General features: G+C 31.6%; 1 protein-coding gene across 1 annotated transcript; it reads right to left on the reverse strand.

The window, feature by feature from the left end:
* Positions 1 to 317: 317 nt before the first annotated feature.
* LOC134680680 (low-density lipoprotein receptor-related protein 6-like) lies at positions 318 to 13,552 on the reverse strand. Its single transcript, XM_063539864.1, has 5 exons — positions 13,444 to 13,552; positions 11,992 to 12,163; positions 4,845 to 5,060; positions 3,167 to 3,279; positions 318 to 1,041 (listed from the first exon to the last, which is right to left on the reverse strand). The coding sequence occupies exons 1-5, from the start codon at positions 13,496 to 13,498 to the stop codon at positions 767 to 769; spliced, it is 831 nt and encodes a 276-aa protein (XP_063395934.1). The 5' UTR covers positions 13,499 to 13,552; the 3' UTR covers positions 318 to 766.
* Positions 13,553 to 16,685: the final 3,133 nt, after the last annotated feature.

The raw sequence follows: 16,685 nt of genomic DNA on the forward strand, positions 1-16,685 counted from the left end.
CATACATTAATTATTTTTTTTCTTTTGACGTAGATAATGATTCAAACCATGAGATGCACCCAAAAGAAACTATTCGCAGCAAAATTGTAAAAAAGTAACTGGCTGATGTGAATATGTATATGTGACAAATTGTACGATGTCTCAACCATGTTGAAAGTTAGCCATACATCGTTTTCAATTTAGGAGGACTTTAATAGAACTTTTTTTATGATATTCGTTTGTTGAAACATAAAATATTTATAAATTTAAAGAAATGATATAATCTGTTTCGAATGCTTTCTGATTGATACTCAAAAATGTGCATGTAGAATTGAATGATAGAATTTGTCAAAAACACGTTAAAAAATACTTAATAGCGTCCATTTAGCTGAACTAGTATAAATGAATATTGTTGAGGGGCCAGCTGAAGCCGCCCCCAAGTGCGGGATATTTTTCCCTGCGTTGAAGACTTATTGGTGGCATTCTGCGGTTTTCTGCTCTTTTGTCGGGTTGATGTCTCTTTGACACATTACCCGTTTCTTTCTCTTTTCTATAACATTGTAAATAAGAGTAAAGTTATTCTGAAATGACAACTACCTTGTAAAAATGAAGTAATGATTTCCAATCCCACTTGTGGCGAGGCGTGGTCGATTTATACCTTAACTGACAAGAATAGCCAATTTTTCTGACGACGGTCGTTGTTTCTTTTGATATCCTTGTTTTCCCCCATCCTTTACAACAAAGGCCATGATTATCCGAAAATTGTTGAAAATGGCATTAAACACTATCAAATAAACACTAAACTTTTCTTACCTACGTATATACTGTTGATCGCGCTTACGTCGTTGTATAGTTCAGTTGGTATAGATCCTTGTTTTTTATTCACCTCCATTAATGTTGTGTTACTGCCGTAGATGATGTAGCTACCGTAAACACGGAGAGCATAGTTGTTAAATTTTGAGTTAGTTGAAATGACCGGTTGAACATCATTTCCTTTACTACTTGCCGATTTCAGTTCTCCTTCGTTGTAAGTTATCCAGTATAATCTTTCCTCATCAATATCTAAAATTATTTAAAAAAATAGATAAACATAAACAAAAGCTAACGAAAAAAGATTGCAGAACAATCTAGTCAACACATCATAAGATGTGAACAAACAAACCAAGTAACGGGGAAAATCCAGGACGCACGAAAGGAACAATTCATTAAAACATCAGGTAACAAGTAAAACAACTACACGTACTTGGATCAGGTGAACAGGCACAAAAGAAAAATAAAAACATTGAGGCTACTGAACTAACAAACAATATTTAGGGAGCCGAATACCATGGCAGATGAACAAACAAAAAGATAAACCAAATCATCGAGGCAAGTGATCGAGGCACGTGAGAATGCAAAAAATAGAAATAGTAAAATGAAATCATCGTAAGAGAGAAACTGTCCGAAATAATAAAAAAAAAATTAACGTTCTTAACCTTTTGCTCTATTTGGAACATCCCTGGCAAGATCGGACACCTAAGTAAGTTATATGAAAAAGGTGAAATAACCAAAATAATCGAACTCCCAGGAAAATTCATATCAGAAAGTTTCTAATCTAATGACAACATCATAAGCTCGAACATATCAAACGAATGGAAAACAATTGTCATATTCCTGACTTGGTATTGGCATTTCCTTATGTAGAAAATGGTGGATTAAATCTATTTTTATAGCTAGCTAACTCCGATTTGTATTACAGTCGCATTGAATTATATCATATTGATAACAATATGTGAGCAAAACAAACAGACATAATATGTAAAAATGTTGGAAATATTGGTACAGCAGTCTACCTCGTGTTATAATCTTAATCCCTACAAAAAATATATATATTAACAAAGAAAAACAGAACTACATATAGACAAAACAACAGAGAAACAACAAAGGAAGACCTGTAGTCTCGACAAGGTTGGCCTCTCTTGTAATGCATACATTATCAGCAAAGATATGCAAACGATATTGGATTAATTCACCTATTTTGTGAATTGTATATGAGAGTGTGTTTGGAATAACATTGTAAAAATAAATAATATAAATTACAACATGTATTCATTTCTATCACAATAGGTACTCATATGTCATCATCTGCGTGAACAGGTACGCATAGCAATCTTAATACTATTAAAGTAAACATTTATAAATCACGTTTTTAAATTGTGAGGACAATAATATCGTGCGTGACATTGAAAAATAAGTACTTAAAACTATACCGTCCTTTGTTATCAAATATGTTATTCTGATAAACGAAATTTTTTAATAACATGTAGTATACGGATATAAAAATCAAAAGTGGCATCCCTATATATATATTTATCTAATTATGTGGCAATTGATTGGATTATCTTATGGGTCATACCCTGTATCAGCTCACTAAATAAATCAAAATGTACTAACAGGTCTTAATAAAATTGACAAACTTGTGGAATTCGGAAGGCATTCGAAGGGATTTTCGGTTATCAAAAATGAAAACTTATTTGATAATCATAAGAGAAACAGATTCGTACATAGTAACTCGTAGATTACCGGATAATCGAATTTATCCAATTAAATCCACTGGTACTTTTGTAAGAATATGTACATGTACTCATTGTGAAATTATTACCATAAGAAAAGTGTCAACACTGACAAATAACAATTTTACAAACATTATTTGCTAAAATGAGATGTAAGCTACAGACCCTAAAACAATTTTTTGCCATATATGCATATCTATATAAGATATTCTATAGCCTAGTAATTATATTAAAAGACCAAAAGAAAACAAAAACGAAGGATATGGGTTATCCATCAAAGATGTTATTGTTTATCTCAAAAACAGTGAGGCCTTCAACACGGAGGAACACTTTTGTTGTTGTTTTTAAATGAAACGAATATGTATGACTCATCTGACTCAAGGAAGCCCTTTTGTGAAATTGTTTGACTTAATTTGACTGGTTTATACACTGACACTGTTTGTGCTCTGGTTTTCAATAAAACATTGTGTTTACTACCCGTGTATTTGGTTTATATTGCATGCAAATACGACATAAACGATACATTTTAATTAATCTTTTGTTTTTTAGTTGATTTAATTCTTTTTATCAATATTATTATAGCATAAAATTATTTGTCCTTTTTGTTCACTTTCCTTTCTTTTTCCTAGACATACCTAAATCCATACAGTCAACACGCACATTTCCTAAGGGTACTATTACTTTTTTTTCAGATAAGTTGAATGATGATTTTATTATTCTATCATATCGTTCAACGTAGTATATCAGCCTGAAAGAAACAAATATTACATATCAACAACTAAATTTGTTTCGATAGATTGGATGGAAACAAACATTTAAAAAAAGGAGCAGTAAAATCGTTGAAATAATTTAATTTTGTTGCCGTAACCCCGTCACAAATCGCCTATTATGACGTCACCAAATGCTACTAATCTACCATTTACAGGCCATGAACAACATGATAGGTCACTGCAAACACACGTTCTTCAAAAGTTCGAACTATCTAGGATCAATCTCTGCTTTTGTTGGATTGCCACTTGGTATGTGTATCCTCTTTTAACTACAAACAGGAGGATTACACTGCTAATGGATGTGAAAGGATATGCCAATTGAACATTTTTGTATGAAATAACAAAAATCCTAACTTAAATGGTCCTACCAATATGTCACTCGGGGCATTGTGTCTTATTAAATAAATGCTACCAATTATCTCCAAATTCAACAAACACCTTACCATAAGATTACTATCATGATGGCAATGATGCATCGTCCTTATTCAGCCACCCGATATTTTTGACTTAATCAACAAACACCTTACCATAAGATTACTATCATGATGGCAATGATGCATCGTTCTTATTTAGCCACCCGATATTTTGGACATTATCGTAACGTGTTATCTCCAAAAGAAACAAAACTTAATTGTACAATTTTGATATTAAATTAGCATTGCACCAGCATAGTGAAGTAAAAGAACAGATTAACAATGAACCGATTTAACTTGTTCATACACTACCATTGTTGACAGATTAGCCGTTGTAGCAGAACAAATCTACAAATATATGGGACTAACAATCAACCACTAGCAACTCCTTTCCAACAAAAAAACACGACGGTTAGTACAGTTAAAAATCGGTTTACCATCGGGTATTTGCGGAATTCATATTTATGTTCAATTTCATGTTTCTTATTAGTGTCTTGTGGATTGCTGTTCGTCTTTTCGTGGTTTTTTGTTTTGACTATGTAACTGTGTTATATTGATGCAACTGATGGTTAAGATTGTAAATTTGACATAAACGAGAAGTGGTATATATATGTGCGTCAAAATAGTTCCAAGACTAGTTACATTTTGATATCATATATCAACTCAAGATCACCGTTTCTTTTATCTCCAATACAGAAGTATAGTAGTGTTAAAGGAAACAAGGGTCCTTTTTGGAAAATTGAAGACAACTCTCCGAAATTTTATGGCAGCCACCACGAGGTGGTTGACGTTTTAAGATATAATTGTCACAGATGAACATAATCCCGTCCTCTTTTCCTCGATTGTGACAACCCCTTATTTTTTGTGAGGTTCGTGTTGCTCAGTCTTTAGTTTTTTTTTTTACATTGTGAAGACTGGTGTGTCTTTCCGTCTACTTTTGTTTGCACTTTTTACAAAAACGTGATCAGTTATCTCGACTCATAGGTTTAGGAAGTTCTCTTGGTTTTGCGCGCTTCTTTTTATTTAGTTATAACATATATCCGAAGAAAACAATTTCAAACAAAATGTAAAACAAGACAAATCATATTGATGTTCAGTATTTGATACAATTTATAAATTAAACAGCGTACCTGTTAGCTAGATCCAATTGAATAACGAAAGGACTTCTTATAGTCTCTGGAAACGTATATTTATATGTTCCATTTAGATTGCACCTGACAATACTACTAGTCCCAATTTCTGTCCAATAAATATGGTCAAACTTGGAATCAATTGCTAGCCCAGCTGGATTTGTGCCAGTCTTTAGAACAGTTTCCAATGTTATATTTATTGAGGGATAGTTAAATCTGAATAAAAAGATGGTACAATTATTGTATGAAGGACATTTTGTTCATTTATAAAAACACTCAATTGAATCAGCCTTTCAAACATCCAAGTTAGCTGTTATTTCAAACATTAAAAAGACACTAATTGTCGAATTGCTCATCACGGCATATAAATCTGTTGCGTTTGGTGTGAAAACTAACCATACACGTATCTTAACTGAAAACTACGAACACTTCCCGATATTTCTTTTCCTATTTATGTTTCCATTTCTTTTCCGCATGTCACATGTGTCACGTAATTACCATGGAGTGAAATAATAAAAAAAAAATAAGTGTTGCATTGAAGATAAACTTATTATTTTTTTTGTAATGTTCTTATTAGTATTTTGACTTTTTTGAACAAGTTTGTTAGTTATTCTCAACTTGATTAGAACGAAAAAAAAAGATGAATTATGAGAGCGTCAGTTATTTTTTTTATCCGGAAATCTTCTCGGGAATTCGATCAGAATATTACGTTTAATAGTTCACACTATAGAATGATGTTGTTCATTAATAAAGGTGTCAATCCAACTGCTGATACTATTAGAAAGGACACTCCTAGAATACTGTAGAACGGAATCTTCTAGAACAATGTAATCATAAGAAGTTTATTTATAATTATGCATCTTTTATTATGTTCATTCTGGAATCGTTATGTAAGTTAAATAGACAGTTTTAATGATTCCATACGTCTCTATAACTGTTCTAGTGATTTCTAAACTGCACAATTGTAATATCATTTATATTATGTAAACATATCATTAGACCACACAAAACAAATAACGCCAACTTAAATAATATGATAGTTACAATATCATTACAGTATCAAATGTATCGTTATGATATAGCAATATCACATAATAATATAGTAAAATGACAAATCAGTATGAAAAGTTAGATCCATGTTATATCAAGTGGTCTTAGTATAAAAGAATATCTTAATGACATCGTTAAATGACAGAATAACATAAGAATGAAGCTTCATGTTATATCTCTCTCAGGCAGATTTAATAAACTTTAACTAAAATTGTTCGTTTAGAAATTTTGAAGTTATTAAGAAACTAAGGTTTTAACTCTCTCAGGCAAAGTTGCCTTTAGATGAATTTGGCTATTTTTTAAAGGTATTTTTGACATATACCTCTTCAACAGTTTCGGTAATTATGCTTCTTCGGATTTCAAATGTTTGGCTTTGAGCGTTCCTGGTGAAGGTAAATCCAGAAAAGCGCATCGGACGCACGAAATTACTAAACGTGTTGTTTTCAATTTTGCACATCACTAGCTCGATACCTCTGCTGGTGGACTATCAGTCCCTGATGGTATCACCAGCTCAGTAGTCACTACTTCGGTACTGACATGATTTAACCAATTTTACTAAAATTGTCTGTTTATAAATTTTGAAATTATTTAGAAAATACGGATTCAACTCCCTCAGGCAAAGTTGGCTTTAGATGAATTTGGCTAATTATTTAAGGTATTTTTGACATATAGCTCTTCAACGGTTTCGGTTCTTATACATCTTCGGATTTCAAATGTTTGGCTTTGGCGTTCCAGATAAAGGTAAATCAAGAAAAACGCGTTGAACGCAAGAAATTAGTAAAGGTTTTTTTTTTCTTCATTTTTTTTTCATATCAAAATGTCTTTACATTATATGAATTTATCTTAGTGATATAGCAAATTGACAGAGTATAATAGTCAAATGGCTTAATAGTATAGAAAATGTGCTTTGTGTTATATCTCCGCCCTTAATGATATGATTATTGTTATCATAAGACAGTTGTGGCGTTTCATAGAACAGTGTACAGAAACATTATGCCTCTTAAGATACAATCCAAGTTTTATTTTAAAGAACTTGAACTTTTGGTGATGATAATCCGTTATAAGACAAATACATTGTAGTTTATCATGTGTTTAGATTAGAAATTTTGCAGTATTTTAGAATAACATGATATTGCAGAGCTTGTGTTTCACATTATGGTTTCCTTAATAGCGGGTTGATGCTTACAAGGAATTTATTAAAACATGTGTTCAAAGTAGTAAAATTGAAGTCATTCCTTCGAAAAACATATGAGTTGATTGACTGTTACAGCAGATGTTTTTGACAGATGATATGTTCCATTTGCTGTAACCATAATCCCTTCCTCTTTCCTTTTTCGTATTTACACAAGCAACACAAGAGTATTGTTTTCTACCTGTGCAGCGTTATTTGCTTACCCATTTTGGAGTATTAGAAATTAATTCAGGTGTTTAGCAGGGTTTTGTATTGCTCAGTCATTATTTGTTGTTTTTGTGTTTGTATACTGTTCTTTGGTCTTTTTTTATCATGGAGTTTTTAGTTTGTCCTCGACTTAAATATCTCTTTTGGTATCTTCCGAGACAATTTTATGGTTAGAAGCCTTTTGTACATCAAGCTAAAGAACATGCATTTGAATTCTGAATCAATTTAACTTCTTTATGTGTTAAATCAGCAAACGTATAAACAAGAATAGAAGTTGTAATATAGAGTGTATTTTGTCTTTGATATAATGTGAAAGACGATTAATACTTCAAACACGACTTCAAGATAAAAATACAAAATGTATTTTCTTGTATTAAGCCTGTTGATCATTACTTTTATGTATATCTGAATGATCAACAGAAAGTATTAGATCTGATTATCATAGAATTTAATGCATTACCTAAACATAGAAAAGACACTAGTCTCCTTTGAAAATGGTGATAAGTTTGTATACAGGAGCATGTTTAATAGATGATTAATTGAGACAATGTTTAATGAATAAAGTTTTAAATGGTGACGGATATGTCTCAGATGTTGAAAATGAAATCTTCATTTTAAATCCTATAAATATTGATCCAGCAAATATATTCTAATTTTACATGATAATTCATTTTCAGAATACTTGGAATTTATAACATATCATTGACCTTTTAATGTAAAAATTAAGCAAACATATCAGGCTCATAGTTTTGGTATCAAACATTCGTTGTGTCTAAATACATGAGACTCTTCAATGACGCTCAATCAAAACCGTTTTCAGGCCAAATTATGTACAATTATTAAGAAATAGTGTATCCTTTTATATGTCGTTAGCATGAATTCTCGATTTGTTTTACCATACAAGAGTCTGTAAGTCATTATGATAGGTTTTTTATAGTTAAGAAAGTTCAAATCATGATGTGTGTCTTAGTTTTAACAACATTCTTACCATACGTCTTTTTGTATTTGATTAAGCGAAAATTATGATTAACACATAAACTTTCGAATTGAGTCCGTATATATTATATATAATATATCTATTTTATCTGTAAAATACTCATTAATTTACCAGGCTTATAAGAACACTCCTTATATATACCAGCATTAAAATTGTGTACACCAAAAGCTCGTTTTTTTCCTGGAAAGACTCATCAGTGACGCTCTATATACAAAGATAAAAAGTCCAAATAAAGTACAAATTTAAAGAGCATTGAGGTCCCAAAATTTATAAGGATCTTTGCCAAATACAGCTAAGTTCCTCTATGATGTTTCACTTCAGACATGTCAGACGGGCGTTTCGTCTACAAAAGACTCAACAGTGAAGCTCGAATCAATAGTTATATTTAGCGGGTGTATTGTATACATGACTGTCATATTTGCATAGTGCATTCAAGGAAGCGTTTACTGAGTTGACGAAGCACTCCTTTTTTATTCCCTTAAATGGTTTGTAATATACCTCGATTTGTGTCTCCAGAATGGATTTAACCAAGATATTTTACTGTTACCTCCAACTAGATAGCAGATAACATGTTGTGATAATTATTTGTATGCTTGTGGGCAAATCTCATCTTAACCTGCGTCATTGGTTTACCAACACAACATAAGACAAACATAGAAAAATATAAGTCGTTTATTATTATCACATTAACCTATTAATTTCAATTTGGGTTGCTCACCCAATTGTGTCAATAAACCGAAACTGTAAACAACTGGCATACAAGAGGAAGGTTTCGCTAGCTTTAAAACCAGGTGTTATCCACAATTTTCTTCAGAAAACGTCTGTTCCAAGGAATTGATGGTTGTTTTTCATTCGTTAGGTTGGTTGATAAAGTAAAATGTTTGATTTCGTCCTTTTTCCTTTTTAAATTCATACTGGAGAACGGCATTTATTTTTTCTTGTTTGACTCATTAAAGCAGTTAAACGCGCACACAAAAAATAACAAAATGATTAACGTTACCCGATCTAAAAGTATTGAAGGCTATAATCACACTAACAACTAATAAATGAGCCGTATTCTTCCAGACTTAAATATCAACTCATACACATCAAGTTAAGACTTAAGAATCAATAGGATTTGATCCGTTAATTTATTGAAGGAATAGCGATGCATGCTTAAAAAACGCATCTAGACTTTGTTAGTCTTGTGTGATTTTTAGTTTTAGTTTCTTGTGTATAATTCGGAGTTAGGTATGATGTCCAGTATCACTGAACTAGTATACATTTTTAAGGGCTCAGCTTAAGGACACATTCGGGTGCGGGAGTTACTCGCTACATTAAAGACCCATTGATAGCCTTCGGATGTTGTCTGCTCTATGATCGGGTTGTTGTCGCTATGACACATCCCCCTTTTCACTTCTCAAGTTTATAAGTTATATAGGACAGGTTGAAAATCAAATAAAGTTTTTGAATTAAATTAAAGTCAACTTTTTCCTAATCCAATTATAACAATTGCATATCTTCATACCAATGATTTGGCATGACATGTACTTGATAATATCTAGATACTACAGTGGCATGACATTGACTTGACAATATCTAGATACTACAGTGGCATGACATGGACTTGATAATATATAGATACTACAGTGGCATAACATGGATTTGATTATATCCAGATACTACAGTGGTATGACATGAACTTCTTAATGTCTAGATACTACAGTGGCATCACATGGAATTCATAATATCTATAAACTATGGTAGCATGACAAGGACTTGATAATATCTAGATACTAGGGCGGCATAACATGGACTTGATAATATTAAGATACTAGAGTGGCATGACATGGACTTGATAATATCTAGATAATACAGTAGCATGACATGGACTTGGTAATATCTTAATACTACAGTGTCATGACATTGACTTGATAATATCTAGATACTACAGAGGCATGACATGTACTTGATAATTTGTAGATACTACAGTGGAATGAAATATCTATAAACTACAGTAGCATGACAAGGACTTGATAGTATCTAGATATTACAGTGGCATGACCATGACCTGATAATATTAAGATACTAGAGTGGCATGACATGGACTTGATAATATCTAGATAATACAGTAGCATGACATATGGACTTGATAATATCTTAATACTACAGTGTCATGACATTGACTTGATAATATCTAAATACTACAGAGGCATGACATGTACTTGATAATTTGTAGATACTACAGTGGAATGACATGTACTTGATAATATCTATAAACTACAGTGACATGACAAGGACTTGATAGTATCTAGATATAACAGTGACATGACAAGGACTTGATAATATTTAGATACTAGAGTGACATGACATGGACTTGATAATATTTAGATACTAGATTGGCATGACATGGACTTGATAATATCCAGATACTACAGTGGCATGACATGGACTTGATAATATATAGATTCTACAGTGGCATGACATGAACTTTATAATATCTAGATACTACAATGACATGACATGGACTTCATAATATCCAGATACTACTTGATGGTACATAGACACTACATTGGTATGACATGGACTTGATAATATCTAGATACTACAGTGGCATGACATGGACTTGATAATATCTAGATACTACAGTGGCATGACATGGACTTTATGATACATAGATACTTCAGGTGTATGACATGGACTTGATAATATCCAGATACAACAGTGGCATGACATGAACTTCTTAAAATCTAGATACTACAGTGACATGACATGGACTTCATAATATCCAGATACTACTTGATGAAACATAGATACTACAGTGGCATGACATGGACTTTATGATACATAGATACTACAGTGGTATGACATGGACTTGATAATATCTAGATACTACAGTGGCATGACATGGACTTAATAATGTCTAGATACTACTGTGGCGTGACATGGACTTAATGATACATAGATACTACAGTGGTATGGCATGGACTTGATAATATCTAGATACTACATTGGAATGACATGGACTTGATAATATCTAGGTACTAAAGTGGCATGACATGAACTTGGTAATATCTAGATACTACAGTGGCATGAAATGTACTTGATAATATCTATATACTACAGTAGCATGACAAGGACTTGATATCATCTTGATACTACAGAGGCATAACATAGATTATATAATATATATATACTACAGTGGTATGTCATGAACTTGATAATATCTAGACATCATAGTTCAAATGTGTATATATATATCTGAACACCATATCAGTTCCTCATTATCACTCTTGTAATCTTTAGTATATTACGACATTAAGAATAATTTACTTATTGTTTTTGAATCGGCAATATGAAGAACAATCTTAGATCATGTCACTGCTTTGTCTAGGGTAGCCCTTTTGCATCCATTATACCTCTTTAACCTTGCGTTGGAATTTATTGACACTCTTAACCATATGAAATTGCACCTCTCGGATTTTGATCGAAATTCTTTGTTGGTCACTTTTAGCAAACCATGGCCGTTTTCAATGCTTCATGTCAGTGAGGTTAGTCGTACATGAGTATTTCACAATTAATCGAAAGGGTGTTGATGAAACGGAAGTATTTCCGGCAACAATGTTGTTTGAAGTGCAGGAAAATTCTAACTGAACAATCACATTCAGGTATTTGTAGCTAAGCTCATAATATAAGAACTCTGTGCAGTAAGATATACATACCGCATGATATCATGTTCATGATATCTTGGAAAGTAAATAAACTTATTGTTGTAATCATAATCCATGGAAAACATTTCAGCATTTTGTCGAATAAGTAGTTTTGAGTTCCTGGTTCTAAGATCAAGCTCCATAATGGTGAATTTTGTTGTAAACAAAATTTTCTGTTGGAAGCCTGTAACAAATCATATAGTATATCAATTACCAATAACATTAACGATACTAATTTTTCTGCTCAAGATGCGCATTTCACAAATGTAACAAATGTTATGTTCTATTACTATCAATGTCTTGTTTTGTCATAGTTCACTTAGCCGTCAATCTGATTATAATACAGATAACCACGATATTTAGGTGTCTTTCGCCATCTTGGATTGTAAAAAACAGAGAATCTTAGGTCCATATTTTCTATCAAGTTAGCAAAATTTGATGCAGGATTGCAGATTTTTAATGTGAATTTTCATTTAAAAGAACCAATTTATAAGAATGTAACTTATAAATATTAATATTTTTACTAGTGTAGATTATTTTTGGTTGTTTTTTTAATATTTTCAAATTTGCAATTTAAGGGGAGGTAACTCTAAAACAGTGCATTTTCTGAAGGACTCTTCATGAAATTTTCCTATTTTGTCTTTTAGCTGGAAAAAACGTACGGTGACCCTATCTTTTCTTTTGATATTCTCAAAGAATTGTATGAAAGCAATCTTTTCCTAATTTATTTGACAATTCTACCATTTTGTTTAGTTTCTATTCACAAAATGTTGTTTTTTCCTGTATAATCCATACAAAATTTGTCATTTTGTCACAACCTGTAGTTTGAGAAAATGCACGGTGACCTATCATTTTTATAATATTTTTGAACATGTATCAATAGATACTACATTTTGACAAAGTATGAACAAATTCTATCATTTTTATTTTAGACTACCATACCACCTTAAGAAGATGTTCCACTTTCAGTTGTGTCTATACTGTTTTTTTCCGGGAATAAATCAAAAGCAAGCTTCCCCTGAACAATTTGGTTATTGATTGTCAAGACATCATTTATATCGCTAAACGCGAAATAAGTAAAGATTATAATTATCTTTATCTTGATGTGATAAAATTGTATATGCATTCTGCTTCATATGAATGAAAATAAAAAGATGGCCAGTAGGCTAGGACCACATTAAATATCAAATTTAATATATACTGTTTATTCAAATAACCATGCCCTGACCTCAACAAATATGTTGTTGATGAAAAAGCTAATTAAAAATATACACTTTACGGTTATTTTTTTTAATATCAATTAACAAAATGATTAAAATAAACAAGAAAATGCAAACTCTGAAAATGAAAGTAAGCAACGTTAAGTGTATTTAAAACGGTTGTGTGCTTTTATTTAACATCATCATGTTTAATAATTTTATGTAATTTTCATATTCCAGTATCTAGAACTCTGTAAATACTTACATGTAGATATGAAACAATATGTTAAAAATGAGATAAACAAAAATGATGCACCCATACTTCTGACGATCGACGACGCACAGGAAATATTTGTACAAGTTCTTTTGTTCGTTCTTCGCGTCACAGGTGAAATGATCTTATATGAACAATTGAAATGACTGAGTGTGTGGAAAAACACACAAACGATACCCTTAACTGTTGTATTTAAAATCTGCAGATTGATTTACGTTTCAAATACAAGTTTCGTTTATGTACGTTGTATTCACATGATAAAAACATGAAAAATTAGAAAAATAAAATTTTCATAAAATTGTATAGAAAAAATAAGGTATATTTAAATGAATAATTTGCAGTTAGTAGAAATTTTACTTTAAACAGGTTGAGGTTGTCCTTGGCGGCACAGGTAAAATGATCATATCTGTACACTTATCATAACTGAGTGTGTGGGAGAAAACACAAACCATAAATTAAATTGTTACATTTAAAATCTGCAGATTGATAAACGTTTTAATTACTAGTTAGTTTTTTTTGTAATAAAATGATAAAACCATGAAAATTTAGAGAAAACAAACATGTATATAAGATATAATATATTTAAAAGAATAAATTGCAGATAGCAAAAATCTTACCTAAAACAGGTTTGGAACAGACCCCATATACGGATTATATATGTATAGAATGATTATCCTTCGAGGAATATTTTTTTGGGACTGGATTTAAAGCAGAACATGGCAATTCGCATTTCTTACTTCTTAATGGCAGTAGCATGCAACATTGGATGCACCAGTTGATATATACGTGACTTTAAAAAGGAACGAAAGATACCAGAGGGACATTCAATATGCACATGCCTAACTCCCTGCTAAACTGACAAAATATACAATCTACTGATTATCATAATTGAAAGCTGTGTTGATCAGGTACATTCAACACATTTGTGCCTGAAGGAACATGTTTCTATTGCTAGATTTACTATAAAATTTAAATGTCAATTGTCTCAAGGTTTGTTGGTCAGGTGTTCAAATAGGTACACAAAAGTTGCAAGTTATGTCACTTTAGCAGGAAACTTGGCATCCAAAGTTTGAGGAAAGTGCAATAACTGATACGTGTATTGCTAAAGTTTATAAACAATATACAATATTTCGGTCTAAACAAATATATCTTTCTCCCTCACGCAAAGCTCTGATTACTCGCCTAGCTTTGGCAATACTTTTTTGTCCTTTTTGGTTTTTAACTTTGTAAGGGAGGACTAATAGTCCTTGAGGGTATTACCAGCCTATTACAAAATTTTGTAAAAAAAAAGTTATTAATATTTCCTGTAACAAAATTTTGAAATTCATTAAAAATAAAGGAATGTATCTCTCTCATACAAAGCTCTGATTCCTTGACCAGCTTGGACTATAATTTTTTGTCCTTTTCGGTTGTTAGCTCTTCATGTATTAAATAAACTTTGTATTTTCAATAAAGAGACATTAATTGTCGAAATGCGCATCTGATGCAGAAAAATTGGTACCCTTTATGTTATTTATCCTTCTTTAGAGGATAATCACTCTATACAGATATTAAGACTTTATAGCGGTTTTGATTCCAACCTGGTCAAAAGAATATAAAAACTAAGATTATTTGCAGATCAAGAATTTATTTAAAAAGTAAAATAAAACAAAAAACCGAACTCCGGAGAAAATTCAAACGGAACATCCCTTATCAAATGTCATTATCAAAAGCTTAGACACTTCTAACGAATGGAAAACAACTGTAATATTCCTGACTTTTTACGGGCATTATCTTATGTAGAAAATGTCGAATAAACCTGGTTTGCATCTTTGAAAATAACACTTTAATAAAAACAACAACTTGATACCATAAAAAACATTTCTTTATAAGTGACAAGGCCAGTTTTTGTGAATCTTGTATACATGTAACTGATTATTTTTGTCTATCTATAACAGTTCCAAAATTAAATTAAATTAACGAATTTGATATGAAGATCTTCCACAAGATAATTATAAATAGCTTGCTACTGTACTAAAACTCACATGACAAATCTGAATTAGTCTCAGTTTTACTAGACATAACTTGACCACAATCTTTACCATGCTCGACTATACCGATTTGTATTGAACTAGAAGGAACTAAATGTAGCACGTAGTCCAATACTTGAAGTAAGATGAAATTTCTCATTAGTATTGTTGTTCATATATTAATGATTATTTCTTAGTTTGCCTATATAGTTAAGAAGGAAGACACCAGGGGGGGGGGGTCAATAAAAAGCTGCAAGTCCAATGAAAAAGACAACAACATGACATAAGAAAAAACGTCGAAAAGACAATACAACAGTGACAAAACAATACATATACAAGTATAGTTTGAGCAGTATGATCCCCATAAGATACATATACATCACTGCTGGTGATCCGATTGATAAATCTGTAGTAGAGTTTTTACTGGTTCAGAAGTACTATATAATAAATATAATTATTGCTGTGACTGTATCCTGCATTAATTTGTAGAATCCTTTATTATAGATAATTCAGCTGATCTGTAACAACACCATCTTCATGCCTTATATATCATGTACTGTATTACGACACTAGGATTAAAACTGACGAAGAAAGGTAACAAGGTGACCTGCCTGACGAAACTGTTTCCAATATATTTCAGATGACGTACTTCTCTATCCTGGACGATATTGAGATCCCCCTTAATAACATGGCTATAGGAATAATATCTAAACTTCGACGACTCACAGTTTTGAGTTAATAGCGTTTTATTTTCTAAATTGACGTTACCAACGTATAAATAAAAGTTAAACTTCTGCTGTTTTGTTTGTATGTGTATGAAATAATATTTGTTTCTGTGTTACCCAAAATAGGAGGCATAAGGTTGTGTACGGTAGACAAATTAAATATACTCGATAAGTTGAAAAAAATACCTCTGTAATTGTGCACTTAGCTTTCAGAAAAAAAATCACAAATGTCTTTAATCAAATGTCAAAATCAAAAGCTGAAATACATCAAACGAATGGATAACAACTGTCATATTCTTGACTTGGTAAAGGCATTTTCCTATGATGAAAATGGTGGATTGAATCTGGTTTGATAGATAGCTAACAGAGATTGGTCCGATTACTTTCAATGTAATTGATTAAATTACAATTACTTTGTCATTTGTACGATTAAATTAAATTAACGATTACATCATTTCTGAAAGTGTCTGATTAAATTAATGATTACATTGGCAAAGTA

This window comes from Mytilus trossulus, chromosome 1 (genome assembly GCF_036588685.1).
Source record: "Mytilus trossulus isolate FHL-02 chromosome 1, PNRI_Mtr1.1.1.hap1, whole genome shotgun sequence".
Taxonomy (NCBI): Eukaryota; Metazoa; Mollusca; class Bivalvia; order Mytilida; family Mytilidae; genus Mytilus; species Mytilus trossulus.